Source organism: Lemur catta, chromosome 9 (assembly GCF_020740605.2).
Source record: "Lemur catta isolate mLemCat1 chromosome 9, mLemCat1.pri, whole genome shotgun sequence".
In the NCBI taxonomy this organism is placed as follows: domain Eukaryota; kingdom Metazoa; phylum Chordata; class Mammalia; order Primates; family Lemuridae; genus Lemur; species Lemur catta.
Genome location: NC_059136.1, coordinates 23,186,200 through 23,213,086, shown reverse-complemented (window position 1 = coordinate 23,213,086; position 26,887 = coordinate 23,186,200). Strand labels below are relative to the sequence as shown.

General features: G+C 58.5%; 3 protein-coding genes across 5 annotated transcripts in view; 2 read left to right on the top strand and 1 right to left on the bottom strand.

The window, feature by feature from the left end:
- Positions 1-12,432, top strand: part of SPATC1 (spermatogenesis and centriole associated 1) — a 29,214-nt gene extending 16,782 nt beyond the window's left edge. Inside the window, exons 2-5 of the mRNA XM_045561260.1 lie at positions 1,840-2,394; positions 2,493-3,002; positions 3,110-3,249; positions 12,031-12,432. Of these exons, the coding sequence (XP_045417216.1) occupies positions 1,840-2,394; positions 2,493-3,002; positions 3,110-3,249; positions 12,031-12,360 (1,535 nt within the window). The 3' untranslated portion in view covers positions 12,361-12,432. The remainder of the gene's footprint in view (positions 1-1,839; positions 2,395-2,492; positions 3,003-3,109; positions 3,250-12,030) is intronic.
- Positions 12,433-14,629: 2,197 nt separating this feature from the next.
- On the top strand, positions 14,630-17,178 carry LOC123644379 (sphingomyelin phosphodiesterase 5-like). The gene is made up of 6 exons (XM_045560459.1): positions 14,630-14,860; positions 14,910-15,458; positions 15,554-15,626; positions 16,301-16,364; positions 16,447-16,582; positions 16,656-17,178. The coding sequence occupies exons 1-6, from the start codon at positions 14,630-14,632 to the stop codon at positions 16,746-16,748; spliced, it is 1,146 nt and encodes a 381-aa protein (XP_045416415.1). The 3' UTR covers positions 16,749-17,178.
- Positions 16,802-26,253, bottom strand: OPLAH (5-oxoprolinase, ATP-hydrolysing). Of its 3 annotated transcripts, XM_045561255.1 has the most exons (27): positions 25,871-26,248; positions 25,410-25,633; positions 25,143-25,334; positions 24,549-24,648; positions 24,340-24,463; positions 24,068-24,263; positions 23,821-23,986; positions 23,581-23,719; positions 23,428-23,495; positions 23,026-23,291; positions 22,807-22,919; positions 22,542-22,712; positions 22,250-22,387; positions 22,020-22,158; positions 21,770-21,882; positions 21,445-21,596; positions 20,814-20,974; positions 20,630-20,731; positions 20,378-20,552; positions 18,775-18,959; positions 18,525-18,671; positions 18,300-18,434; positions 17,979-18,128; positions 17,725-17,882; positions 17,477-17,637; positions 17,240-17,337; positions 16,802-17,012 (listed from the first exon to the last, which is right to left on the bottom strand). In XM_045561255.1, exons 2-27 carry the CDS (start codon positions 25,578-25,580, stop codon positions 16,869-16,871), a joined length of 3,864 nt encoding a protein of 1,287 aa, XP_045417211.1. In that variant the 5' UTR covers positions 25,581-25,633; positions 25,871-26,248; the 3' UTR covers positions 16,802-16,868. The 3 variants fall into 3 exon arrangements, with proteins under 3 accessions (XP_045417211.1, XP_045417212.1, XP_045417214.1); XM_045561256.1 differs by lacking the exon at positions 25,871-26,248 and having other exon boundaries at positions 25,410-25,637; XM_045561258.1 differs by lacking the exons at positions 16,802-17,012; positions 17,240-17,337; positions 17,477-17,637; positions 17,725-17,882 and having other exon boundaries at positions 18,012-18,148; positions 25,871-26,253.
- Positions 26,254-26,887: the final 634 nt, after the last annotated feature.

The following is a 26,887-nucleotide window of genomic DNA, read 5'->3' as shown; positions in this document are numbered from 1 at the left end:
CCAAAACAAAGCAAGAAATAAAAGAAAGAAGCATTGATTAGATTATGCAATCTAATGGTTTATTTGTTTGGAAAACAAAACTTAGAACTTAAAAGGCAATTAAAGCAGCAAAACATCTTGCCACACATTGTACAGTGTTAGCATTGGCAGAGATTGAAGTGACAAGCCCAGGGCAGTGTCAGGATACTCCTGAGGGATCTTAAAGAAGGGAGATTTGGCAGTGTGCATCAAGAACCTCTAAAATGTCCATTTCCAGGAAAAAATCAATAATAAAGATTTACATAATAGGGTTGTTTGTCACTGGGAACATTGGAATCTATTTAAATGCTCAACAATTAGAATAACTCAGTAAACAATGGCATATCCATAGACAGAAATCTCTGCAGCCGCAACAAAAACTGTTTTCAAAGAATGAGGATGCTGAGTGAGGCCGTGCATGAGTCCAATAAGAAGAGGCAAAGTACAAAAAGACAGATCTATGTGGCCACCACCAGTTTGTGCACAGCCTGTGAATAAGGAATGAATTTTACATTTTTAAATGGTGGAAAGAAAATCAAAAGAAGAATACTGTGTTGTGACACATGAGAAGTACGTGAAATTCAAAAACTCGTGTCCAGAAATAAAGTTTTATTGACACCCGACCTCTACTCACTTCCGATTGTCTGTGTCTGCCATCTTGCTACAATGCAGACTTGAGTGGCTGTGACAGAGACCACATATGGCTGGCAAAGCTGACAATATCTACCACCTGACCCTTCACAGAAGATGCCTGCCAACTCCTGGTCTATATAAATATGTAGAGGAAGTCTCCAAGGCAACGGGGCTTTTCAAGAGTGACTAGCCATGGGACGACTGTAGTTTTTCATCCTTTTTTACTTTTCTGTATGTCCATTCTTTCCCTATAATAAGCAGGTGCTGCTGTTACAACAACGGCAACAAAAGTGGAAATTTTCAATTAAATTGCATATTCACAAAAACTGTCCCTGCACTCCCCCTTCCACCAGCAGCTGTTCCTCCAAGGGGCTTCTCCCCCGAACGTGGTCACTGAAGGGAACACTCCTCCAGGACCCAGAGAACAGGCCGCCATGGCCCCAGGCAGGGCTCCAGGAGTATAAGGCATAAGTTTGGGCCTCTTAGGGTGCGTGACTGGGTCTGACCTGCCCTCTTGCACCGGCACTTCCCCCTCTGGTGGCCACATGGAGCACTGCAGGGCAAGGACCACGCACGGGTGCTGGGCAGAGAGGGACTCTAACTGCTGTGTCCCTGACCCCTTGAGGGGCCCCCGCCTGGAGAGGCTTATCTCTCCCACAAGGATGGTGGTCAGGAGGCTGGGGCCCCCTCTTTCCCACCAGAGAACACAGGGGCCAACTTGGCATCCTGGGGATCCAGCTGCTGTGAGACTCTATTCTCTTGGGTGGGGGTGAGCTGCTCGGTGCAGGGGGCACAATTGAGGAGAGAGTCAAGGAATGTCCCTGTGTGGCTTGGGGGCAGGTGGTCAGAGAAGGAAGCCTGAGAGGACTGACCAGAGAGTCAGGGCCAGAGATGAGGCCTTTGGTGGGGAGCTGGGGGGAGGGTAGGAAGGCAGGCCCACGTCCAGGGTCCTCTGAGCCCAGCAAAGAGTGTCCTCTCCCCACCCCATAGACTGCCCTCGAGGCAGAGAGGTCAGCACCCCAGCCCACCTAGGAAGTGAGAATCAGAGAGGTCAGGTGAGACCAGTTGCTCATCAGAGGCAGACGGACACCGTGGCCAGGCTCTGCCACCACGGGACAGCCCATGACTGTGCCCCGTGGTCCTGGAGGGGCTCATCTGGGGTCTCAGTGCTTTCTCTGTGTCCCCCAGGTGTCTTCCTGCCCCCGTCCCCAGCAGCAGCAAACGAACCAGTCCTGGAAGAAGTGGGGATTGTGGCCTTGGCACCCCTGGCCGAAGTGCTGAGCAGCCCGCAGCCCGGCCCCGCGGCAGGCTCCCTCATGACCCCCCTGGTGGGCCTACGCAATACCCTGCTGTCCGGCCCAGTGCCCGTGCCACAGAGCAGCCCCCTCACCAGCCTCCTGGCCAGCCCCTTGGCTGTGCCCCCCGGTGGCACCCTGGCCAGCTCCCTGGGCCTGCCCTCTACTGGGCCCCTGACTCCCAGCAGTGCCCTGGGAGGCCCTGTGGCTGTCTCTAAGAGCAGCCCCCTGATGGCCTCCATGGCAGGCCCAGTGGCTGTCTCTCTGAGCAGCCCCCTGCTCAGCTCCACAGCTGCCCCTCTAGGCATCTCACAGAACCTTATGGCCAACCCCATGAACAACCTGGTACTGTCAGAGGAGGCCCCGAGGGTGCGGCTGGCAGAGACACTCCGCGGGTGCCCCTCGGAGGCCCACGTAGCCTGCATGGTGCCTGCTGCCACCTCCAAAGGTAACAGGTGTGGGGAGGCGGGCACAGAGTGCCGGGGTGATCCCCTCCCCCTTCGCTCTAATCCCCCTGGTCTCATTTCTGCCTCTCCCAATCACCAGCCCCAGTCTCCACTGAGAACCCCCGGCCAGCCCAGGACCCAGAGCCCCTCAGCATGACGTTTGTGGGCCCACCCCTGCAGACTTCCACCCCCGTGGGCACCATGGGCGCACCTGGCCCCCCAACGGCCTTCTACAGCACTGCAGATGCCCGGGTCCATTCCAGCTACCCCCAGGGACAAATGGTCCCTGCCTCTGTCCCCACCACTAACACCTCCCCCACTGTCACCGTGCTTCCCTCAGCCCCCAACCTCCCCTCCCAAGCTGCCACCAGCTGCACCCCCTTGAGCACACTCCACATGGCTCGGACACAGCACTCCCCCACCCGGACCCCACCCACCCACCACTCTCCTCCACGCAACCCCTGCTCCCCGCCTCGCACCTCATCCTCCCTGGCTTCGGTCAACAATGCCCGGAGTCCACGCACCACAGAACCGTCTCGGAAAAGTGTCATGGAGTTGGATCGGAAGGTGACCCACCGCAAGATCAGCAAGTTCCCTGAAAGTGCCCGAGGTTAGTGACCCACAGAGGCTCAGCAGGAGTCTGGGGACCCTCCAGGTTATCTCCCCTGCCACCCCCTCCACTGGCAGCTCAGCTGAGAGACCCTTTGCTGTCCCCAGAGTCGAAGCAGCTGGCCTGGGAGAGGCTGGTAGGGGAGATCGCCTTCCAGCTGGACCGCAGGATCCTGTCCAGCATCTTCCCAGAGCGTGTGCGCCTCTACGGCTTCACCGTCTCCAACATTCCAGAGAAGATCATCCAGGTATGTGGCTGTCTGTCTCCCACACAGCGCCAGAGGGGCCTGCAGGGATGGGGGCATGCTGGCTCATGAGGGCCCCTTGAGGGGCGATGGACTCCAGGCAGGCCAAACGTGCCAGAATCCAAGGGGTCAGAGGAAGCACAGTGCTCAGCCCACACAGCCAGCAAGAGCTTCAGGGAGACAGCCCGAAGGCACAGCCTCCTCAGAGCACAGCCAGGCAGCTCTCCGTCTGGGCCACCAGGGTGGCCTCCAACAGTGGCTCCCACGGGTGCTCTCCCCTATGCTGTCTGTGTTCTCCAAGGTCCCTGGGGAAGCCTCTAAGCAGTGGTGGGCCTGGTTACTGGGGACCCCAAGCCCCAGGCTCATTCCCATGCATTCCCAGGATGTCATCCACTCAGCCTCCTCCATGGAAGGGTGTGGAGGACAACACCTCTGTGAACGTGTTGAAATGCGTGTCTCTGTGCCACCGTGTGTGGCAGGCTGTAGAAGACACTGAGGAGGGATCCGGGTTGGGCGTTTGGGTAGTCTGCAGTGAGTTCCAGGCCCTCTCCTCCCTGGCCACCACAGGGTGGGACCACCATGTCCCTACATATTCATCACTTGGGCTTCTCTCCTTTTTTTGTTATAAATACACATGTTTGGTGGGCAGGGGGCAACAAAGGCAGAGAGACAGTGCTGTACACAGCTGTTATAGGTTTGGAGGCTGAATGCTGCACAGAGAGAGAGACAAACACAGACGGTCCACCCAGCAGGGCAAGCCAGGCAGCATTCCAGGACCTATAATCCTTGTTTGGTGGGCAAGAGCTAGCAGTTCTGGTCCAGGGCTGGAGGGGTCCAGGCACCTTGGAGGCTCCCTGGTCCCAGGTTCTGGGTGGTGTCGGTGATGGCACCTGGGCTCAGCTCACATCACTCAGGGCCTTGCAGGCAAACTCGGGCAGTACAAAGGCTCCCTACATCTGTTCCACCTGCTTCTGTGTCAGCTGTTGCACAGGCTCCTGGAAGTTGATGTTCAGGTTTTTTGTTGCACAGCACAAAACCGCTGGGGTAGGTGGGGATGGTGGAGGAGGAGTAGCCCACCATGGGAAAGCCACTTGCAGAACTGCCGCATCTCTTTAATGAGGTCGAGGTGAGCCACTGGCATGCACCCTGCCACCCTCCTTGAGTGCCGTCTTCATGAGCTGGTGATAGGATTCCTTGAAGAGGCTTTCAGTGGGGCCTGTGGGGTCTGAGAAGTCAGTGCTGATAACATTGAAGGCATCCTGGTTCTGTTTCACAAACCCATGTGTAGGGGGTCAGCTTTGAGCTAGAGTAGCCACTGGCCATGCCCAGCAGGAACTTCTTAGAGGCTTGAATGACATCCTCCTCAGTTTCCCACTGGACCGTGGACTCCATGGCAGGTGCTTCACCTCTCGCAGAATGCCCTGTCACTGCCCGCGAGAATCAGCACCTTTGTGGGCTGAGGTGGCTGCAGAAAGGCAGGTTGGCATCACCTCTGGTAGGAGAACTTGTCCTCCTCCATGCACTGGATGACACCATCCAGCACTGGCATGTCGTAGTAGGTCTTACTGTGGAAGACGAGGATATTCTAGCACCGTGAGCACTAGTGGGGGAGCAGCTGCTCTGCCTACAGTGACAAGGCCTGGCTGGGCCACAGGCTGCCAGTCTCTTCTCATCTCATTGAACTAGCCCTCTGAGGTGGGCAGGCAGGTGGCGCAGGGCACAGATCCCCACTCCAGCTTCTCTTGGGAAAACAGCCCTACTGACTTCCCGGCCACTTTTTCTCTCAGGCCGTCTTTGTGGATTAGAGACAGACCTTCTGTGTGGAGTCTGGGCAGGAACAACTTTGGGTTAAATGGGTTAATATAGGGTCCAGGTTTCAGCTTGCCTTTTCCTTTGGTTAGGTTTTAATGTGGTCAAAACTATCAACCTTTTTCCTTATTGTTTGTACTTTTCAAGTCTTATTTAAGAAATCTTTCCCTCTCAGAAAGTCCAGAAAGTATTCTATATTTTCCGTATTCTAAGTTATTCTATATTTTCTTCTAAGGGTTTAAAGTTTCTTTTTCACGTGTTTCTTTGACTCACGCAAATGACCACTGTGGATGGTGTAAGATAGCCTTCTTCCGAGCATAGACAACCCCTTGCCTAGCATCAGAGGCCCCAGAACACAGAGGGCCTGCAGGATTAGGGTGACCTTGTGGAGTTTGTTGTGATAAGTTCCCTTACAGGCCTATGTACATGAGGGCTTCTTCACAGCCCCCCCCCCGACTCCATGTTTTTAGAGTTTGACATAAGTGACTCCATTTTCATACCAGCAACTTTCACACATTTCCCCCTTTCGATCAAGATCTTTCTCTGAAAGCATTGCTGATCCATTTTTTTTTTTCCCAGAGACAGGGTCTTTCTCTATCATTCAAGGTTTGCAGTGGCATGATCATATCTCATTGTGTAACCTCCAACTCCTGGGCTCAAGCAATCCTCCCACCTCAGCCTCCTTCTGAGTAGCTAAGACTCAGGCATGTACCACCACGTCCAGCTAATTTTTTTATGTTTTGTAGAGATGGGGTCTCACTATGTTGCCCAGGCTGGGCAGCCTCCTGCCTCAGCCTCCCAAAGTGCTGGGATTACAGGTGTGAGCCACTGTGCCCAGCCTAAACAATGATTTTAAAGTCAGATTTGATTGTCCCTCAGTGCCAAGATGGACCTGTTCTGGTTGGTCTGGTCCCATGTTGGGAGGAAATGGCTAACAATTAGTAGTCAATGGCAAAACCTTTTTAGCCATATTTGAGCAACAAGGGGGCCAAAGAAGCTCTCAGGCTTAGTCTGCCTAGATTTCATTGTTAAGGTTAATTTTTTCTGTTTCATTGGTGTTGGCCTTCATCTCACAATGCTAGGCCAGCATTACTTTGTACTTTTGCAGAAATTTGACAGGCAATGAGGACAAAGTTTTAATAGCATAACACTGAGTAAAAATAACAGTAATATGACAACCCCAGTTTGCACAATAGTTTTGAGCCATGACAGAAGGCCCAAAGGTAACCAAATCAAATGACCATGGGGAGCTGGGTGAGCGCTGTTGTAGCCATATGGCCTATTTTCTTATTTCATGTAATTGGTTCTCAACTTCCCCAGACAAATTCATCCAGGAACAGCATCTGGCATCAGCAATAGCACAGGCACCACCTTGTTCAGCAAGCAGCTAATGGGGGCAATGATGTTATCTAAGACTACCCTGGCAAGAGAAGTTAATGAATGTTGTTGTGTAGCGATATCCTTTGCAGCAGAGTCTCTGAGAATTCCTAGAGTAAAGGAATTGGTGCTTAGTTTTGGGTTGAGAAAATTGTAAGACGCCTTGTATCAGTCCGCATCTAAGTGTCATCCACTTTCTGAAATTACATAGCCAAAATATTTTACTTGGGGTTTTACCAGTTGTAACATTCTGAACATAAAGTTCAGAAACTTTATGACCTTGGTAGCTAAAAGTTTTAATACGTGTACACTGTCTTCCTGATATGCTGCCTACCAGGGAGAATAGCGGAGAAGGTCACCACACTGCAGTAGAGACGATTGCTGAGGGAAGTAAACATCCTATACGTTGGCCTTTAGAGTTTGTGAAAAGTAAGAGGAGCTTTCAGTGAATCTTTAGCGGGACCGTCCGGGTATATTGTTGGCCTTCCCAAGAGAAAGAAAAAAGGTATGGGCTGGCTTGGTTGACCAGGATACTGAAGAACGCACTGCACAGAGCATTAACTGTGGAGCACGTGCTCTGGGCTGGAATCAGGGTGAGCAAGGATGGGGCTGGGATGCCCAGTGGGGGTGCAGCAACATTGTCTACCGTTTGAGGGCCTTAAACAAATCTCCACCCACAGGCATCAGGTTCTTCACAGGCAGGATTGGGTTGTTACAAAGGCTGATACATGAGATAATGAGCCTTTGCCTTCTACTCTTCAATGATGGCTTTAATGCCCAGTAGAGCTTCTTCTCTTAAAGAGTACTGGTTAATCCTGGGCAGAAGTTTCGATGGGTCAAACTGAATCTTAATGGGGGTGCACTATAAATCCTGCCTACATATATTGATAATTTTGTCCATTCAGATATGGATATTTGTTAAGATAGAAGGAATAAGAGCTAGTGTTCAGTGGCACAACAGGGTGACTATGGTTAACAATAATTTATTCTGCATTTTGAAATAACTAAAAGAATGGAATTGGAATGTTCCCCTACAAAGAAATGGTAAATGTTTGAGGTGATGGATATCCCAATTACCCTGATTTGACCATTATACATACTTGTATCAAAATACCATGTGTACCCCATAAATATGTACAACTATTATGTATCCATAAAAATTAAAAAGAAAAATAATAAAAGAAAAATAAAGAGATAGTATTTGACCCAGTAGAAGGAAGTGAGTTAGGCATTTTTTATCTGAATGAGGAACAATATAGTAAACAAGGGGATTAGGAGAGACAGAGGCTCTGGAGTCAGCCAGTTTGACCTGATTTACCAAAGTCCAAAATATTTCTTCCTTTCAGGAGAAATAAATTCCTATGTGATATGTTTCCAAAAAATCTTGGCCAAGAAGGTGGGTTGGAGCAGAGTTACTAAGTAAAGAGCAGTGGGTGTCCTGTAAAGGACCAAGGTGAAAAGGGATAGGTAGGGACAGAAAGACATTTGGGGGCTGTGTGAGACCCCACTATTGAACTTCAGTATCACTCCAAGGCAGCTTAGGGGGTTGGTGGGGTTGGCTCCAGCGTCAATGAGGACCTCATTCCCAGTCAGAAGGGTGGTTTCCCTTCCCAAGATGACTTGAGGGAAGGGTGGGGAAGTGGCCCTGTAATTCCACAGAGCCCCATCTCTGGCAATGTGTACCTAGAGTTTCCTGAGGGAGAGGTTGGGCCTTCTTTCACATATCACAATCTCTCTTCTATTGTCCAGGCTTTTTGCAATAATGGCAGAGACCAGGAGGATTTTGTTTGGGCACCTCTGTCTGTTGGAGCTGGAGATTGAGAATTTGGGTAGTTTTCTATTTATTAGTATCCTCCAGAGTACAGGCTAGCTGAGTAGCCAAATTTGCTAAATCTAGAGTGGACTTAGTTTCCCATTCCATGCAGGTTCTTTTAACAAGTTAGGAAAGTTCTCAAGAGAGGCCATTCACAAACATAAAATTAAAGGCTACTCAAGTAGAATGGGCATCCACTGGAAGTCCAGGATTTTCCTGAAAGACAACCTAGAGTTGGCCGTAATAATTATGAACTGGCTCATTAGGTTCTTGGGTGCGACCTTGGATCTTGTTCCAATCTAGCCTCAGGAAAGGCTGTGGCAATGGCCTTATGAAGGAGTCTAGCTAAATTACAAGATTCTTTCCAATATTGGGGTATTTGTTTTTCTAAGTGTTGGTCAGGGTGAGTCCATTCAGGTTTGGCCATCCAGTTGGACCTGGCCTTCACTGACAAGCATGTGACCCCACTGGTTTAGATCAGAGAAGTCAGGCTGATAAGACTGGATTGCTATGTTGAATTCATCAGCCAATCAGGGAAGGTCTTCAAGTCGCTTTTGGAAATTCCTTGGCAATGACTCAGTTCAGCGGTATTCCAAGCAACACCAGAGACTCAGGGTTTATCTGTGTCATCAGAGGATTTTATTTAAAGGGGAAGGTTTTAACGAGTTCCAGCTGAGGAGTAGCTACCAAGGAGTCTGGGGAGAGAGGGAGCTCAGCCTGAGAAGAGTGAGAAGAAGACGGGGTGGTAGGAGGGGAGGGGAAGGCTCCAGAGTGGGAGAAGACCTTTACATCCTCTTTAAATTGTGTATGTGTTGCAGCTGCCTTTGAGATGGTATTTGCAGTGAAACAATTGTTGAGTCCTGGATGTGTTTTAAACCTCAAGTTTCCAACTGAAATATGTGTCCCTTTCAGCCTGTTTAACCCTATAGCCACACTCTTCTAGTTTAGTCCTAAGAAAACAATCTTGGGGAGTTTGATCCCCATCACGGCCACTTAACTCACCAAAATCTTTAACCAGATATGCAAGTCAACCAAAAATGAAACCAAAAAGGAACTCACCAGAAGGACCATGTCCTTTTCTAAAGGTCTTATAAAACGAGATCCCAAATAAAGTTAGAGAACTCAACCAAAGGGAGGGAGTTCAGACCTAAGAGGTGATTTACCATCCAGGGATGATGACTTGTGGAGGTTGAGAGCATGTGGGCTCTCATGGGTACCATCACATGGTTCCAGGGGTTGCCAATCCGGAAAATGCTTATCTTCTTTGGGTCCTAGTTCTAACATCAGATGATGTCAATCTACAAAGAAACTCAGAAAGACAAGCTCTCCAGAACACATGAGTTTATTTGGGAATAGAGGATTGCAATCAGAGTATGCAGGCTACGATGGATCACAGGCATATCCAGGGGGATCGAGGTAGAGGGGAAACTTTTAAAGACAGAGAAAAAAGCCTGTGAAAGCTGTTTTGAAACAAAGTCACAGAGCACAGAAGCTCACTGCAGTGTGCCTAGTTTGTTGGTGGAGACAGGCATCGTTAGGCGAGTGTCTTTGAGCAAGCGGCATACCTGGAACACTGCAACCTTCAGGAAGTTCTCGCGATAAGTCCTGTTTCAGGCCTGTGTGTGTGAGGGCTTCTTCATGGCCTCCCAACTTCTTATTGGTTTGACATAAGTGACTCCTTTTTCGTACTGGCAACTTTCACAGGGGCTTTTGGCTGTCTTTTTATTGATTTCTAACCCACTTGCCCTGTGTTCAGAGAACACTGGTCTTGTGACGTGTGCTGCCATTCCCTTACAGAGCGTGTGGCTGGCATCGTGGGTGCTCCAGGGTGGAAAGTGGGGTGGTGAGCACATGCGCTTGTCTTGGAAGAATGCACATGTGTGGTTACGCCTTCTCTCCTCCACATCTCGTCCAACACTAGGTCCTCCTGAGCCCCCCTAAATGTTCTTCCCATCCACTCACTTCTCTCATCCACTCAAGCCTGTGGTTCACATGCCGTCCCCGCTTCCCTGGGGAAGAGCCAAGTGCACACCAGACAGGCACAGCCCCTGCCCTCAGGCAGCGCCTCCTCTGCTGGGGAGGCCTGCAATAAACCCTAGATAGAGGGGTCAGGAGGTGCTATGTGCTGTGGGGGCAGGAGCATTTGAGGGAGTGGTGCTGACAGATGGTGGCATGGCCTTGCAGCCTCCCCCAGCCAGATCCTGGCCTCAAACTTCAACATCCTGGATGCCCCCGCCTTCTCTATTTCTTTAGTGGCAGCCAGAGTGATATTTCTGAAACACAATTCTGCTGCAGTATGAGGGGCCACTGACATTTTCCATGGTGCGGGTTCAGAGCCCATGTCCCCAGTGACCAAAAAGGCACTGTGCTAAGTGTTCACTGGGGACATTTCTTTTAATCCTCAAAACAACCATCAGATAGTGCTGTGATTTCCTCCACGTCACAGCAGGAAAACTGAGGCTCAGACCCCACGTGGTAACACAAGTAGCCATCGAACCTGGTTGCTAGGGTGCCGCTGGCGTCTCCCTGCTCACCCCTTGTGCTGGTTCTCTGCCTGGAAGACTTGGGGACACTAGCTGTCCCAGGAGATGCCCAGCAACAAAGGCTCTGGGAGCACCTGCCAGAGGTCAGGGGTTACTCAGGCTGAGCCCAGTCCTGAGTCCAGCCTGTGCCTGGTGCTCTCTGCTTATACAACCAGCCTGGGAGGTGCAGCCAAGGGAGTCTCCTAGGGAGGTGATGCCTGAACAGCCTGTCTGGGCAGAGTGGAGAAGAGTATTCCCAGCAGGCTGGGACTCAGCATCGGGCTAACCCTAACCCTAATCCTGCAGGCCGACCCTGGCGCCAAGAGTGGGAGCAATGGGAAGTGCAGGAGGGGCTCAGGAGGGGAGAGCCCACCCACCCCAACTTCAGACCATGGCTCTGTGGGTCTGTGCAGAGAGGGCACAGGGGCACCTGTAGCAGACAGGCTACAACATATTGGCAGGGCCCAGTGCAAAATGAAAACACAGGGAGCCTGTTCAAAATGTATTAAGAACTTCGGGATGGGGACAGCAGAGCATCAAGCTAAACACGGGGCTTTGTGTGACTGCCCAGGTGATGCGCCCAGGAGACAATAGCAGGGGGTGGCAAGGAGGGTCTGCCATCATGCGATGCTGCAGGGTGCGGCCACTGCCTGGCTGGTGAGACAAGGGCAATGAGGAAGTGACCATATGCTGCTGATCCCCAGGTCCAGGCACGAGGAGGAAGTAAAGGCAGCTGCACAGGGCATGTAGGCCAGGAGGTTCTGAGGATGGGAGGGGTCTCCAGAGGAGGTGGAAAGAGAACAGGGCAGGGAGCCAGGAGAAGGCCCAGGAAAGCCTGTGACTCCTGGCTGTAGCAGCCCTGGGGGTATTAGGAGTCCCCCAGCCACCTCCATCCTTCCTTCGCTTCCAGACTCCCAGCCAGACTCCCTGGCCTCAGCCTCTGGTGGCCTCAGCCCAGTCCCAAATCCCTGGTGGTGGATGGAGCAGGCGATGAGGATGGGGTGTGGGCTTCATCCCCTGTGGCTGAGGCCCTACTGGGGAGCTCTGGGGGCCACTTGCCCTGCCTGAGTCAGGCCTGGGGGACCTACCTCTCTGTCAGCTCTGCCCACTGGGCTTTCCTACCCTTGACCCTCAGGCCCCTCACAGGACCCCCTCCATGTCCACCCCTCTGAGCGTGGTCCTCCCAACAACCTCCCTCAGCATCATTTGCCCCTGTGCGTGGGGTGTGGAGTGGAAGGGACCTGATGGCTGGTCTCCCCACAGGCCTCCCTGAACCCTAGTGACCACAAGCTGGATGAGGAGCTATGCCAGACACTCACACAGCGCTATGTGAGCATCATGAACAGGTTGCAGAGCCTGGGCTACAATGGCCGGGTGCACCCCGCACTGACCGAGCAGTTAGTGAATGCCTATGGCATCCTACGAGAGCGGCCTGAGCTGGCAGTGTCTGAGGGCGGCTCTTACACCGTGGATTTCCTGCAGTGTGTGCTGGTGGAGACTGTGCACCCCAGCATGCTCACTGATGCGCTGCTGCTGCTCTCCTGCCTCAACCGGCTGGCACACGACGACGGCAAGCCTATGTTCATCTGGTGACGCTGGTGCCCGGCGGCCCAGGCTCATTCTGCCCCGCACCCCTGTGCAGGGCCATTAAAGCTTTCCATAGACGCTGGCCGCTGGGCCCGCGCCAGCACTCCTGGATGGTACTGCCTCCCCTGGGGTGCCCCGCCAGACCCCTGCACTGGGCCCCTGCAGTCCTGCCTGCCTTGGATGTCCACACGCAACCCTGGGGCTCAGCACTGTCTGGCTGAAGGGGTTGGTGTGAAGGCCCCAGGCTCCCGTCACTTAGCAGGGAGCAGCAGGAGCTTCTGAAACTTGGAGCAGGAAGAGCAGGAATTGGGAAGGAGTGGAGAGGGCAGGGAAGGGCTGTGGCTCTGGTCAGCTGCACTGGTGAGGGCCACCGAGCAGGGACCTCAGTGCAGAGCACAAGGCAGAGGTAGGAGGAGGCAAGTATACGGGTGTGGGAGTCCCTCCCTCCCTACTAGGCAGAGGCTGGGACTGGGGGGTATCTTCTGGACCTTGAAGACAGGAGGGCATTAGAGGGAGTGCAGCTGCAGCTCACCCAAACCTGGGTGTGGGGCAGCTCAGGCACATGGCAGTCCCTTCCCAAGACACCCAAGGTTCAGGAAGAGATACCCACTCCACAGGGTCCTGGAGACCTGGGGTGGGGGCCTCAGAGCTGGCAAGGACAAAGCCCACCTGTCACGAGGGCTAAAGGCACAGGCAGGATGGGGGAGCAGATGAAACAGGGAAGGGAGGGATCCTGGGAGGGAACCTGTAGATGGAGATGGAAGGGCCTGTGGACAGTGCAGGAAACTGAGGGGTTCTGGCCAGGGCAGGCTGTCCCTGGGGAGGGAGTGCCTGAGGGGGAGAGACAGGCAATGTGGGACAGTCCAGAGTGGCCTCTGGCCCACAGGTAGAAAAGGAGAGCCTGCCTGAGAGAAGGCAAGAAAGCACTGGCTGCAATGGGAGGAGGGGGGATAAGGATCCCCCTTAGAGGAGGGTCCCAGAGCACCAGTGCTTGCTAGCCAGAGAGGATGGCAGGAGAGACCAGAGGAGCCACAGGGTTTGGGTTCAAACGGGAATCTCATCAGCCAGCAGCAAGGAGTCCAAAAAGCTGGGAGCCTCGTTCCAGGGTGCCCTTCAGAATGTCCAGGCCCAGGGCTGGCTGCCTCTTTGGCCTCCCTACTCCCAGGCCTCCTGAGGCCTCAGGGGGATCCAGCCCAATAGCTCTTGGGAAGAGCAGGGAAGGACTCTTGACCCAGAGGGCAACTCTAGGGCCAGCCTGGCCATGTGGGGCCCAGAAGCCCCTCCACCTCCCTGCCAGCCAGGGGGAAGGGCAGCCCTGACCCAAACCTCCAGGGCTATGTAAAAGACACTTGTACTCAGCTGAGCAACAAGGGTCAGAGCCGGTAAGGCACTGTTTCCAGCGAACCTGGGGGGTCAGGGAGAGGCAGAAAGGGGTGCTTTTAAAGCAAGGGTGCTTCAGAAACGTGGGAAGTAAGCAGCGCCTGGGAGCTCCAGGCACCACTGTCCTGGGAACCAACGGAACAAGTGCCAGAGGGCTCCGAGAATGGGGGAGGGGGCTTCCATGCTGCTCGCGCGCCGGCGCAGCGGCCATGCAGGGCAGGACCAACGGTCCCTTCCCCCCCGGATTTGAAGCTCTCTGGGGTAGGGTCACAGGGCCGCCGCCCATGTGGCAGCCCTTTGGAGGACTTTGTTGGGCGCTGGGCCGGAGGCTGGTTAGGCGGCTCCTAGTCCCTCCTCTGTCTGGTGTCGGGTCTTTGAACTCAGGCGCCGGACACCGCGGAACTGCGGAGAGACGGGGCGGGGTAGACCCTGCAGTCTGGGCAGCCGAGTGCCCGGCCCATTCCATGCTGACTTGCGGGGGGCGAGGGGGAAGGTGGAGTGGGGGTACTGGGGAGCCGGATGCAGAGCACACTGCTCTCCCCTCGCCAGCGCTGCGCCCGCTGGCACTCTATCTAGAAGGGTCGCCTTCACCTATGGCTGGCTGCACCCTGGAGCTCTGAGGTATCCCCTGCGGCCTTCAGGGGTGGATGGGGCGGGGCTAAGAGAATCTGGGTGGGGCTATGAGGTCAGGGTCCCTTTTGCTTTTTCTTTTGTTCTTCCCAAGGGCCGCCGAAATCGCGAGTGAGGAGAGGGCAACTTACCCGAAGCACCCCTCTCTGCCTACGCCTGAACCCTCTGGCTGGCTGGAAACAGCGCCTTACTGGCGCTGACCCCTGTCGCTCCCCAGCTCGCGCTGACGCGCCTGGACGCCCGCCTCTGAGAAGCCCCGTGCGCCATGCAATCCCCGCCGGACTGGCCCCCGACGCCCGACGCCCTGCGGCCCTCGCCCTTCCCGCACCCCCTGCTACACGCCCTCCACAGCCTGGGCCGCGTGCTGCTCTTCCCAGCCTACTGGGCCCTGGACCAGCTGCTGGGCTGCTGTGCACCAGCGACACGCGCAGCCCGCCTGGGGTGGCTGAGAGCGGCGGCGGGCGGCTGGGCGGCGCTGCTGCTGCTGCTGCTGCTGGTCGGCCTGCCCCTAGCTGCCGGGCCTACTGCTCTGGCTGCCGCTGCAGGCTTGGCGCCGCCCTTTCTGCTACCGGCCGGCTCCGCCCTGTTGGGTGCCGCCCGCGCCTTGGCGCCCACCCGCCGAACAGGTGCGCTGCTTCGTCTTCCTCTCGGCCAATCTGTGCCTGCTCCCTGACGGGCTGGCGCGCTTCAACAACCTGTCGCACAGCCAGCGGCGGGCCGAGACCATTGGCGCCGCGCTGCTAGCGGGCCTGCGGCCCGCGCTCTACAGAACTACGGACTGCAGTCAGCCGTGGCCCCGGGCGCAGCGCGGGGTGGTGGTGGCCGCAGTGCCCGCGGATCTGGACTTTGTGTGTCTGCAGGAGGTGTTCGATCTGCGCGCCGCTCATTGCTTGGTGGGCCGCCTGGCGCCAAATATGGGCCCAGTGCTGTACGACGTGGGTACGCTCGGCCTGCAGCCTGGGCCGCACCTCAAGCTGCTGGGCAGCGGGCTGCTGCTGGCCTCACGCTACCCGCTGCTGCGTGCCACCTTCCATTGCTTCCCCAACGCGCGTGGCGACGACGCGCTGCCCTCCAAGGGACTACTGTCCGCACAGGTACTGGCTCACCGGTGCAGGCACGCCCTGGTTGGGGAGGAGCCAGGGTGCTGGGTGGAACGGGCAAGGGGAGCCGGGGCTGTCTGGTGTTGCAGGCGCAGCTGGGCCACCTGGACGGGCGCCGCATAGTGGGATTCCTGCACTGCACGCACTTGCATGCACCGCCTGGTAAGCCCTGTGGGTGGTGTTCTCAGAACTTAGCCAGGCGGCCCTGCCCCTCTCTCCGTGGCAGCTTTGGGTCCCTATTCTACCTGCACCTCTACTCCTCACCTCCCACTGTCTGTTCACTGGCCCAGGCACCGGAATTTCTGAGAAGTGACTGGGTAGGCTCACAGATCAGGAGCGGTAGGGTGGAGGGTGTCCAGGTGCAGATCCCCACCCTGGGCTGATTAGACTTCACACCCCTCCCCTCCGCAGAGGACGGGCCCTTGCGCTGTAAACAGCTGACGCTGCTGCTGGACTGGGCCGAGCAATTTGAGGCCAAGAGCAGCCAGACTGATGAAGTCGTGGCCTTCAGCGTGCTCTTGGGCGATCTAAATTCGACAACTCGAAATGTGAGGGGAGGCTGGCGGGAGAGGGGGACGCTGGGCGAGCGGGGCCAGGAGGTCTGGCCCCGCCCACCGAGCACAAGCTTCTCTCTCCGCAGACCATGAACAGGAGCGGCAGCACAAGCTCTTCAGCTGCTTCCGGGACCCCTGCCGGCAGGGGACCGGCCAGGAGCAGCCCTGGGCCCTGGGTACCAGGCCTGGGGGTTGGGGAGCGGTGCGGAGGGGAGTGTGGACATGCAGAAGGCCCGTGGGCCGAATCTCTAGCTGACACGGCTCTCCCTCGGCCTCCCACAGGGACGATGCTGAGCACCCGCAAGCTCCACCACTCGGTGGCCAGCTCCCCCGAGATGCTGTGGAGGTAAGAGGCGACCTGGAGGCCAGGCACCATCTGCCCTCGGCCCAAGGGGTGCCCTGCCTTGGTGACACCGCCCCTCCCCCAGGGCCCTGGAGCAGGAGAAAGGGCGCCACCTATACCTAGCAAGCCCTCCCTTCGGAAGGAGCTGGACCAAATCCTGGCGGGGCCTGCGTGTGGACTACATCACATACCGGGGAGTGCCTAGGGGCCCGCTGAATCCAGTAAGTGCCAGAGTTGAGGGCTGGGCTTGCAGGCCCTGGGACGACCCCCACCGAACCTGACTCCCGCCCCCAGGAAGTGGAACAGGTGACGTTCAGTAAGGCCCTGGCGGTGCTCACGGACCACCTGGCCATGAGCCTGCAGCTCCGAGTTTCAGTGGCATCCTAACGCAGGCACATGGAAGACAGGCGTGGGCCGACACAAACAGCACAACGCAGAGCTCGAACTTGGCCCGGTAGCCGCGCCCTGAGAACCAGGCAACTGAACGGATCTTTATTGTGGAGGCCCTCACACAGCCTCCTGGGCCCGGCGGTAATCATAGACGCTGCCCCGCTCTGGAAAGGCCAGGGGTTGCGGGGGACCCGGCGGTGGGGCGGGGTCCTCTGGGTCCCCGTAACCCCCGCCTCCCGGCGTGTGGAGGCAGAATACATCCTGAAGGGCAGAGGAGCAGGTTCAGCGCAGGCGTGGCCCCTCCCTGTCTGTGGCTGTAGCCCACTCCCCAGCGGGGCAGCATCCATCACCCGCACCCCGGCCCAGAACGCGCCCCTCCCTTCGGGAGTCAAATTAACTCGGTCTCTGGTTATTTTTACAACTCTGTTCACCCTCTGTGGAATGGGGCCCACGAGGGGAGGTGGGAACAGGACAGGCCACAACCTTACCCCGGGGTACACGGACACCGATGTCTTCCCACCCAGATTCACCGCCCGGCCATCCTTACGGATCAGCAGGTTTAGGCCACGGGCACCAGGCTCACCCCCTGTGGGGAGAGGCCACGTGCCAGGTGTCCAGGGAGGCCAGGAAGAGAGACCCGGCTGGGAGGGTGGGACATAAAGGGAAGCCTAGCAGGGCGGGGAAGGGGGCACATCAGGCCTAAAGGGGCTTAGGAGGCCACCCACCATGGAGGCCATAGGGCTGGAAGGCACGGCGCTCGGTCAGCACCGACAGCAGAGCCTCCTCGCGGAAAAGCAGCTCACGGATCACACCGTCACCGCCCCGGAAGCGGCCTCGGCCCCCAGAGCCCGGCCTCAGCTCAAAGCGGCGCAGGATAACCGGGTACCTGCGCAGGCAAGAGCTCAGTGCAGCCCCCGGCCCAGGCTCCAACTCTAGCCCGCTCCCCCGCCCCCAGCCGGCCTGCGCTGCTCACCGGCTCTCCAGGACCTCAGGGTCGGTGATGCGCGTGTTGGTCATGTGGCTGTGCACACCACTGCGCCCGTGCCAGCCAGGGCCCGCGCCTGTGCCGCCCGCTACCGTCTCATAGTAGCCCATGTGGGTGTTGCCCAGGGTCACGTTGTTCATGCAGCCCTGTCCAGGGCAAGTGGCTGCTGCGCTCAGCTGCGACGGAGCCTCCCCTCCCCGCCCAGCAGGCCCCAGAACTGCATGCACCCTGCCCCGCCACACCTGGGAAGCTGCGCAGGCCCCAAAAGCCTTCAGGATAACGTCTACCACGCGCTGCGACGTGAGCACGTTGCCGCCCACCACCGCCGCCTCGGCAGAGGGGTCCAGGATGGAACCTCTGGGAATCACGACCCGAACCGGTGCCAGGCAGCCCTGTGCATGGGTGGGGGCAACTGGGGGTGGGCCTCACTCTCAGGCTCCGGAAGAAACACACCCCCCAGCACCCCTGGGATCAGTCTGGAATTGGGCTGACCAACTCTCAGGCACACTCAGGGTTACCTCGCACTTGGTCGGGCACCCTCTCACACACACACCCCTGCAGACCTGGTTGAGTGGGATGTCCCGGCCTACTAGGCAGCGTAGGCAGTAGATGAGGGCAGACAGCGTTATGGCCCGAGGTGCGTTGAGGTTGCCAAATACTTCGGGCCCAGTGCTGCTGAAGTCAAACACGGCGCTGCCCTGCCCATCCAAGGGGAGGGAAGAGGACATCAGCACGTGGGCGGCCATGCCCCTGACTCCCAAGTGGATGCACTCCCCAGGCAGCCTGACCTGACTCGGGTTGATTTGCACGCGGAGGCGGATGGGAGAACCATCATCCATGTGGTCCTCCGCAGACACCTCCAGGGACAGGCCCCGGGCCTGCCGGGAACTTCCAAAGGTCCTCAGCATGTCACGAACTGCCAATTCAGCGTTTGCCTAGCAGGGAGGAGGTTCAGCAGCAGTCATGTCACCTTCAGGGTGGCCCAGCTGCCTAGGGGCAGGCACAGTGCTTCCCCCCAACTCATGCACCCAGGCCCACCTGAATATGGCCCATGTAAGCCTGCACCACGTCCAGGCCATACTGCCCGATGAGCTCCCCCACCAACTGGATGCCCTTCTGGTTGGCTGCCACCTGGGCACGAAGATCTGACAGGTTGTCATGCAGATTCCTGGTTCCACTACAGCTAGGGATCTTGCCTGGCGCCCGCAGGGCCTCAGTAACCGCTGGATGGACAGGGTCACCACTGAGCCCCTCTCCAAGCTTGGAAGTTGCCTGGTGCCCTATTCCACACCCACTGCACCCCCACTGGGCACTGGGGCCCCCCACGTTGGCCCTTCACTGGCTCTCTACCTCCCCCGTTGACTCCTGCAGTATCCTAAAGACCCCAGCCTCCACCCTTCCACCAGAGCCCAGCACCCCAGGGCACCCTAGGTTTGGGCAAGCAGCTTTGCTAATGACCTCACTGGAGCTGGAGGTGCCTGGAGTGGGGGTGAGTTTCGTCCCTCAGCAAACTGTGCTCCCTCCTTCATCCCTCCCACCTTCTCTGCCCACTCCCCTTGACCCTCCCCCACTTGGCTGCCCTCAGCCCTGCCAACTGCCCCAGCCAAGTGCCTTCAAAGAACATCAAGGTGCACCTGTCAGTGCCATCTGCACCCCTCCCCCAGGTTTCCCAGGTCTGGACAAGGTCTCCAGCCTCTGGCAAGCAGTGAGGCCTGGACCACTTCCCACCTTGGGAAAGCCCCTCCACCCTGGAGTCTGGGTGAGGGTCCTTTCTGAGGCACCCTAGCCCCGTCCTCTGCCATGCGTCTGCACGTGTCCCTCCATGAGCCTTGCCCCTGCCCCAGTTCACAATGACCAAGGGACCAGCCAGGCCTGGACATCCTACTTGTGTCCCCAGTGCCCAGAGCAGCCTGTGGCTCTGTTACCCCCACCCTGGCCATGGCTCCTCCCTTCACTCCAGATGTTTCCCTGGGCTCCCTGTCCCACCTGCCCTGTGCCGGAGCTCCACCCTCTAACTGTCCGACTCGACCCCTCCCACTTCCCCTATATCCCATCAAACACTTGCTCCCACCTCCACAACAACCCTGCCTTCTGCCTAGCTCAAGGCTCAGCATCACTTGGGACAATGCAGCTGCTCCTACCTCACTGACCCCGCCCCACCATGGGGCCACTCAGACCTCTGTCCTCTCTGCACCTGGGTATATAGGCAGACCAGCGTGGGCCCAGCTGAAAGTCCTTCACAGCCGCCCCAGTGACTCACACCCAGGCCCAAAACACTCTCCAGGAGCCTGCAGCCCCTGACCCTGGCCCCGCTGTTTCTCCAAGGCCCCCACCCAGCATAGGCAGCACACACCACGAGCCACTGCCTACCTGCCTTCAAACAGTTCCTCCCCCTTCAGCAGCCTGACCCTGGGTGTCCTGGCCAACTCCCCACGCTCAAAACCACCTCCCAGGAGGCCTTCCTGGGCCAGGGCAGAATTCTTCTCAGCTCCTGTGATCATCTCAGAGAGGTGATCTGCATCCACCCCCTGGGGTCACCACCTATCTCCATCCCCAGGTCCAGCCCTTCCTGGTTGCCAGCAATAGCCACATGTCCCAGCATGCTGAATGCCACCCCAGCCCCACTCCTACTCCCACTCACCCTCCTCCTGGAAGACACCCCCCTGGACAAGTTTGAAAGACAGGAAGACAGCCCCCTCTTGCTGCAGGGAGGTGGAGTGGGGGGGCATGGAGCCCGGGGTAATGCCCCCAATGTCTGCGTGGTGCCCTCGGCTGGCCACGTAGAACACAGGCCGTGTCTGACCTGGCCAAAACACCTGTGGGGGTGGAGAACAATGGTCAGCTGTACTGGCTGCCCCTGCCCCACCAAAGGTTGCCAGGCAGTACCCCTCACCGGGGTGATGACAGTCAGGTCTGGAAGATGGCTGCCCCCTGCGCTGGGGTGGTTACTCAGCAATACATCACCAGGGTGGAGGTCAGCCCCCAAGTGCTGGATCTGAAACAAGGGGACAGGTGCAGAGCAGGGAAGGGGGAATGGGGCATGGGTAGGTGGAGAGCAGGGGAGGGGCTCACCACACCTGGAACTGCACAGTCTCCTGCATGGCACCAAGGTGCACAGGGATGTGGGGAGCATTGGAGACCAGCCCCCCGTCAGGCCCAAAGAGGGCACAGGAGAAGTCAAGGCGCTCCTTGATGTTGGTGGAGATGGCTGTGCGCTGCAGGATACGGCCCATCTGCTCTGGGGACACAGAGTGACCAGGCACATGCTGGCACCATCTACCCACAGCATGGCCCCAGGAAAGGGAGGAACAGGACCCACCAGGGTCAAGGCCTCCCTGGCTCAAACCCAGGACTCAGTAACTTTTCCTGTGCCCTGGGAAGACCAAGGTGGTGGTCTGCCCACCAGGGCACAGTGAGGCTACAGCCAGACCATGTCCTGGCCTGTGTGAAGGGCACCACCTTCTTCCCATCCCTGCTTGGAGTTACCAGCAAGAACCTGGTACCTCCCCTAGACCCTGTGCTTTTTGCCGTGGGCATGCTTTCCTTCTGTACACCCCTACCAGCCACCACACATGAGAAGGCCAGTGCTGTCAGCCATGCTGCCTGTCAGCAATGCCGCCCGTGCCTACCTCTGTACCATTTGCAGAACTTCTGTACCCTACCCCACAGGGAGCCAGGGCTGTGGGGAGGATGGCAGCAGCCACTCACCAGCAATGCTCATGAAACGGTGCGAGAAGATGGACAGCTGGATGGGGTCAACCTGAGTACCCACTGCACTGGGGGCTTCAGCCCCCACAGAGATGCGGATATCACCTGTCTCAGTCACCTCTGCCTGACAACCTGGCTCCACCAGGATAGTGCTGGGGGCAGGAAGAACAGAGAGGCTGCAAAGTACCAGGCAGAGCCCCCTAACCAGGGGCCCCACAGCCCCAAGCCAGTGATGGGACACACAGAGTCCCTCAGACCCCTACAGCCAGAAAATCCCCTACTAGGGGCCCCAGTCCCGCCTCCATCGTGGCTAGCCTCGGCCCACCTGTTGCTGTCGATGATGAGGCAGGGCCCCTGGAGCTTGTGCCCATAGCCAAGCTCTCCCAACAGGTACACAGGGGTTTCCTGGTAGCCCCCCTCAAAGTAGCACTGGGTCATCTGTGGAGAGTGTAGGGTGAGTACAGCCTCTCAGTCCAGCACTCTCCCAAGGCTTCTCAACAGGGCATGGTCACCCCACCAACACCTATTCCCACGTCCCATGGCTGTGGAAGGGCTGGCACGGCAGGACCACCAACCTTGTCTACCCGGGGAGGCCCAGTCTGGACTTTAGGGGTATCCTCAAGGCGAAGCCTGCTGTGACCGGTGCCCCTCACCCTCACGTCGTCCACCACCACCGGCCGCTCAGGGATGACAAAGCCAAACTCCCTCATGTACCTGCCACCCCCGGCACAAGGGAACCATCAGGGCAAGGTGGCCAAGCTCGCTGGCCACCCATCAGGGCCCCCAGGATGAGGAGCTCATATACCTCTCCACGAAGGCTGCCCCGAAGTCGCCAGCCCGGGGGGAGCGGGCTGTGGCCGGGTGCTGGTGGGCAGATACCATCAGGGCACAATCCGTGCCCTGGTATCGCAGGTGCAGGAAGCACTCAGTGCTGATCTGGGACCTGGGGTAGGTGGGTGGATACGGCACTCACACAGAGCCCGCTGGCCTGCCCCCCACCCACCCAGCACCCCACAAGGACACCTGTCCTGCCTTCTCTAGCACTTGGAGTCCAGGAGCCCCTTCTGACCATTGCCCTGAGAGCCCTAGGAGCCCACCTGGAGAAGCCCTGGGCCCGTAGGGCATCCACGCACTGCTCCTCCAGGCGGCTCAACCTCTGGTCCAGCTGCACGAAGGTCTCAGGTGTATAGGACAGGGCACAGGGCTCCTGTGCCTCATGTACCACATCTGCCAGGGCCAGCCCCAGTGCCGACAGCAGCCCACTATGCCTGTGGGGACAAGGGTATGGTAATAAGTGCACTTCCCAAATCTGGCTCCCCAGCCCAGAGCACACGCACACCAATGCAACATACCCAGACCTACCTGTGGATATGCACTGTGTCCATTCCCAGGGCCCGAGCAATGGCACAAGCATGCTGCCCACCAGCTCCCCCAAAGCAGGCCAGCACATGGGCTGAAGGGTCATGGCCTCGTGCCTGGGGAGCCAGAAGGGGTCAGTGGTCTCTCCTACCCTGCCCTCCTACCCTGTACCCTTCCTGGGGGCAGGAAGCAGGGCTGGAAGGCGAGCAGAAGTGGACGTACCTGAGTGAGTGCACGGATGGGCCGGCACATGGCCTCGTTGGCCACACGCACAAACCCCATGGCCACCTCCTCCAGGCTCAGCGGGGAGGCCGGGCAGGGTCCATTGGTCAGGAAGCTGTTGACCTCAGTGGCCACAGCCTCCAAGGCCTTGCAAGAGGCCTCAGGGGATAGTGGCTGGTCCTCTCCCGGCCCAAAAATGCAGGGGAAGGAGGCAGGCAGCAGGCGACCCAGGACCAGATTAGCATCCGTCACTGTCGCAGGGCCCCCTGGGAGGTAGGCATGGAGTAGGGTTTGGAGCTGGAGGCCGGGGACCAGGAGTGGGCAGCCAGGATGAGGCTGAAGGGAAGGACTGGGGGCAGCAGGAGGAGAGAGAGGCCTGGCTGGGCAGATATTGGCTCTTACCTTTGCGATAGCAAGCAGGGCCTGGGTGAGCTCCTGCTGACTCAGGCCCGACCACAAAGAGGCCAGACCTTGAGAAAGGGAGGAGTGGAATTGGAGGTGGGGAGGGAGGCAGGGCTGGGGGTCCCCACCCAAGAGGTGGTGGCGGTGGCTGACCTGAAGAAGAGACGGGACCCTCCCCCAGCTGCCACTGTGTTGATGTCCAGCTGAGGGGCCTGGAGGGTGACACCAGCTGTGCTGGCCTCAAAGACATGTTCAAATTCCCCAGCATAGCGGCTCACATCTGTGGATGTGCCTGGAGGGATGGTGCTGGGAGTCACTTGAAGATCTAGAAGCCCAGCTTTGCTCAGCCTGGCAGCTGAGCCTCCCCTAGACTCTGCCCCTGAGCCCTCATACCTCCCATGTCAAAGCCGATGACAGGTTGGCCACCCTCCAGCTGGTAGGTGGTGGCTGAGTAGCCAACTACACCACCAGCGGGGCCTGAGAGCACAGCACGGGAGCCGCTGAAGGTGTCCATGGGCACCAGGCCGCCATCAGAGCGCATGAACAGCACCTGCACATCCTGTGAACCAGCGGCAGGTGGCAGTGAAGGGCCAGGCAGGTACAGAGCTGGGGCCAGGTATAGGCAGCCAAGGGGCCTCACCTTGAGCTGGCCCTGGAAGCCTCGGCGGAAGCCCTGCACGTAGTGCTGGATGGTGGGCGTAAGGTAGGCGTCGGCGCAGGCCGTGTGCCCCCGAGGAACGATGCGCACCATGGGCATGGCCTCCGAGGACAGGGACACGTGAGTGAAGCCCAGCTCCCGGGCCAGTGCACCCACCTGCTGCTCGTGCTGCGTCCACCTATGATGAGAACCCCTGGTGCTGCAGTGCCCACTGAGGCCCACCCCCCCACCTGCTACCAGAGGCCCTCACTCACGTGTACGAGTGCATAAGCACCACAGCCAGGCTGCGGATCCCTCGAGATAGGAGCCCCTCCAGCTTCCCACGCAGGGCCCCCAGGTCCACCGGCCTCTGCACTTCCAGCAGGTCCCCTGTGCGACCTGCCAGAAATCTCATCATAGCACAGTCAAAGGCCATCAGGATCTGCCAGCCCCCACATCCTATACCTGCCACCCACACCCGCACCTTTGACGGGCGTCCCAGCGCCTGGCTCCCCTCGGTACAGCACCACACGCTCATCTACCTCCAGCACTTCCTCATACAGCAGCTCAGGCATGGGCACGGCCTGGGGGTGGGCAGAGGCTCAGAGGAGGCCCAGGCCTGAGGGTCCTTGGTAGGGTCCTGTGTGGGTTGGCAGGGCAGGCGAGGGGATGTGTCCCAGCAGGCCAGTCCACAGGCCCAGGAGACACAGTCAGACTGGGCGGTCCTGGCAAGGCCCAGCCAGCGATAGGTTCTCTGCCCCCAGGCAACTGAGTACAGCCAACTGGCCCGCCCCATACGGGCAGCTTCTTCCCAGAATCCAGCAGTGGGGGTAGGGCTCCTGCCTTTCCCTCAGCCTGAACAGGGCTGGCTTGGGCTGCCCCACACTGGAGTCCAGGATAGAGTATGTTGGCAGGTAGGAACAGGGTACCATGTGCCCAAAGGACTGGGAGACTGCTTGTTAGTGGGTGCCCTGGGGCCACCACTAACGCTTCCAACTGCCTACCCCATGGGGTCACGGCTCCCCTGGAGATGTGTGAGCCATATAACCTGGCCCCCTGCTGGCATGGAGGAGCTCACCAGGTCAAAGAGGTCCTCACGGGCCTGGGTGCCAATATGCAGCAGGTCTCGGAAGCCGCGTGTCACCAGCAGTGCCACCCGTTCCCCCTGCCGTTCCAGCAGTGCATTGGTGGCCACTGTAGTCCCCATGCGGATGCTGGCAATGCGGCTGGTGTCCAGAGGCCGGTCCCGGGGCAGCGGCATGCCCCCCTCCTGGGGACCGCATGGTCAGTGTCAGGCTTCTGGCCATGGGTCCCTCCCCACTCCACTCACTCTGCCCCTGCCCACCTGCTCCAGGATGCGGCGGATGCCCTCAGTAGGTGCATCTGCATAGTTAGCAGGGTCCTCTGAGAGCAGTTTCAAGACCCGCACGTGCCCACCGGGGCACTGGGCAAAGACGTCTGTGAAGGTGCCTCCACGGTCGATGGCAAAGTGGAAGCGCCCCTCTGGGCTGCCCATGATGGTGGGGCCGGTGCCCAGTAGTGGCTCTTCAGCTGGTAGCTCTGGGAGAACTGGACAGAGGTGGGGGTCAGCTTGGGGGCATTGGTAGTGGGACTGATTCCTGAACAGGGTGAGATCAGGGAAGGGGGCTTCCCAGTCCAGGAGGGGTCCTAGGGGAGAGACCCACGGGCACGACTGTGGGCAGAGCCAGAGCTGCAGGACTGACTGAGAGGGTGGCCTGAGTCAGAGCCAGAGCTGAAGAGGCCGTTCAGCCCGCCGGTCCCCCGCCGGTCCCCACAACCCCTTACCCACTTCTCAGTGTTCCTGGGCTGCGGAAGAAACCGGGGAGCAGGCACTTCGGAGGCGGAGGAGCCGCTGGACTCTAGAGCCAGCGGGCGGTCCCGGCTCCTCGAGAGGCACGGGGTCCGGGTTGGCAGGCAAGGGAGCCGCACTTCCCGCTTGGCTAGACCTTGGTACGGCCCCCGCTGGCCAAGGGATGGGGCGGAGCCTGTGCCACAACGGGACGGGGCGTGTGGCCGGGGCGGAGAGGGGGCGGTGGCGCGGGGAGCGCAGGGCCGGGGAGGAGAAGGCGACGCAGGCAAGGGAGGGGCCGACACCCGGCGGGGCGCCCACCTGACCCGCAGGCTGGGCTCCAGGCAGCTCCCGGGCTCTTGCAGCTCCCGGCCCTTCCTGCCTGCGCCGGCGCGCCTTGGGGAGGGGCCTGTAGGCCCGCCCCGCACAACCCTGCCCGGCCCTCGCGGTTGCGTCAGTCCCGGGCCGCCCCGAACGGTGCAAGCCCGGCGGCCCGCAGCCCGGCTCAAGGGCACCTTGGCGCTGCTGGCCGCGGCCCGAGCTGGCCGAGCGTGGGCGTCCTCAAAGGCTGCCCTGGCTGGTGTCCTCCGTGCGACAGGGGAGTAAGGGCGGAAGGGAGACGAAAGGAGACGTCGTTAGAAGGTACTGGACCCAGTGTTTGGTCCACTGGCCCACAGCACGCGGACACACGAGATCTGGTTGATTCAGGGCAAGCCAGGCTCCGAGGCATCCGCCTTATGCCCTCTGATCTTCTCCCCGGCCCCTCCACCAGCCCAGGCTCTTGGCCTCCTCCGTGGGCTGCTCCTGCGTGGCCCCTCCCTGGGTCTCTGTTCCTCCAGCCCTTCTAGGGCCAAGGGCAGGGACTCCAGCTCCCCAGTAGACAGGGATCAGGCACATGGGACCCACTGCCCCAGGAATGGGCTGCTGCCATGTCTGTATGACTAGCCACTGAATGGCAGGTGCCCTCCATTGTGCTGCCCCCAGACCCCTGTTTCGTGGACCTCCCTTCTACC